This window comes from Telopea speciosissima, unplaced genomic scaffold, assembly GCF_018873765.1.
Source record: "Telopea speciosissima isolate NSW1024214 ecotype Mountain lineage unplaced genomic scaffold, Tspe_v1 Tspe_v1.0358, whole genome shotgun sequence".
Classification (NCBI taxonomy): Eukaryota; Viridiplantae; Streptophyta; class Magnoliopsida; order Proteales; family Proteaceae; genus Telopea; species Telopea speciosissima.
In genome coordinates, this window is record NW_025317694.1 from 35689 (window position 1) to 37633 (window position 1945).

The 1945-nt window shown below is 43.1% G+C and overlaps 1 protein-coding gene across 1 annotated transcript; it reads right to left on the reverse strand.

The window, feature by feature from the left end:
* Window positions 1-944: 944 nt before the first annotated feature.
* Window positions 945-1453, reverse strand: LOC122648003 (receptor-like protein CLAVATA2; the record flags this gene model as incomplete). Its single annotated transcript, XM_043841284.1, has 1 exon — window positions 945-1453. A coding segment is annotated over one exon (509 nt), but the record flags the coding sequence as incomplete, so codon positions are not given.
* Between the last annotated feature and the right edge of the window lie 492 nt (window positions 1454-1945).

Here is a 1945-nt window from a genome sequence, read left to right on the forward strand (position 1 = left end):
ATGGTTGTGGGCATAGCATAGGGAACTAAAAACGCAGAGATGGTCATAGTTAGGGGCATGGTGGAAAAGCAATTTATGGGGGATTTGCCATGAAGGTTAGGGGTAGGGAGGTGATTAATGAGATAAGCGGCGGTAAGGATGCATTCCCCCCAAAAACGGATAGGTAAATGAGCCTGAAAACGTAAGGTGCGGGCAACATCAAGAAGATGGCGATGCTTATGTTCAGCAACGCCATTTTGTTGAGGAGTGCCAACGCAGGAGTGTTGATGGAGGATTCCTCGTGTGGTTAAAGATTGGAGCATGGGTTGGGAAAAAAATTCCTTTCCATTGTCCGTGCGAAGATGTTTAATGGAACAATTAAATTGCATGTTAACCATCAACGAACATGAATTTGTTCTTGGCGGAGAGAGCGAGGTGCATCGCGTGATGCCATGTGGGATAGTTATCCACATCAAGGGGCGTGGAAACGAGAAGGGCACCCGGATTATCCGAATGGTGCAAGTAATAAGGAGAAGCAATATCAGTGGAAGGAGAGCTGCCGCCAGAAGGTCAGGAAACTGTTGGGTCGACGGTGGTCTTGGGATCACCCATGAGAGCTGGAAGAACACGAGCAAGAGAGAAGAGGCGCAGAGACAAGCCTAGACTGATACCATAATAAATCTGGAATTATGAGAATGAATTGAGATATTTTTAGGGAAATTATCAGTGCCACCCCCTAACGTTTACCTATATTTTAAGGCACACCCACTAACTACCATAATATCAACCGTTACCCATTTTTGAATGGTGTTAACATAATTCTTTTGACCAATATACCCTTTACACTAAGACTTCAAACAAAGTCTTGGTTGTAAATACAATTTTAAGACCATTTTACCCTTCCAATTAAAACAAGTGAACCACTCCTTCTTCCTCAATCGAACGAAATAACTCACCGCCACCGTTCAGCTCTGCAACCCCTTTGCAACCGTCGTCAAAGTGCTCTTCAACCGACGAAGCTCGCAACCGTCATCGAAGTTGTAGATTTCATAGATCCGAAATGCTCTCAGGAATTTGACTAGATATCGAATTCTCACTGGATTCTCTACTGTTAACAGATTATATGAAGGAAACAATGCTTGTAAGCCCTTCAACTCTGTAATATCCACTGATATTTCACCTGAAAACCGATTGTGAGAGAGGTCAAGAAGTACTAGACCAGATTTTTCTGTTGTTGCTGCAATTTTACTCGGTAGAAGACTAGAGATATTGTTGGAACTTAGGTCCAGAACAAGTAGCTTCTCCGACAATATGAATCTCGGCGAAATGTCATATTTCAGGCTATTGAAGGAGAGATTGAGCACCTTTAAAGCTCGCAAAGATGAAATGCAAGTGGGAATCCCTCCGACAATGGAGTTATTTGCGAGATTGAGGACTGTGAGTGAATCAACTGAAGTAGAGAAGCAAGGAATCCCTGAAACAAAAAATAAATAAATAAATAAATAATAAAAGAGCTGAAATTGTATTTGGCGGAAGTCACTAGATTTGATTTGAACTTGGGTATGGAACTCACAATAGAAGAGGATTCGGGAGGGGAGACTCTAAGGTTTTAAGTTGCCTTCAAAGGGGCTTCCTTCTCTCCAAATCTCAGACCCCAAGGAACATGCACCAAGGACTTCAAACTCTCTGATTAGGTCTGCAAGTACCACCCAGAAAGAGGACTAGAAATGAAGCTTTAAGATTAAAAGAAAAGGCAGAAGTTCTCTGTGCAGCAGCACAGGCTGCACCCAGACACATGGGCTGCCTATTCAAGGATCAAGATGATCATTTTGCCCACCCTCATGTGTCTGGGCGCAGTCTGCGGTGCTGTACAAAGAACATTTAGCCTAGAGGAAATTAGGAAGAAGGAGGGCAAGAAATAAGGAGCAACGTAAAGGGACTAAGAGAGAGAGGGAGAGACTGATAA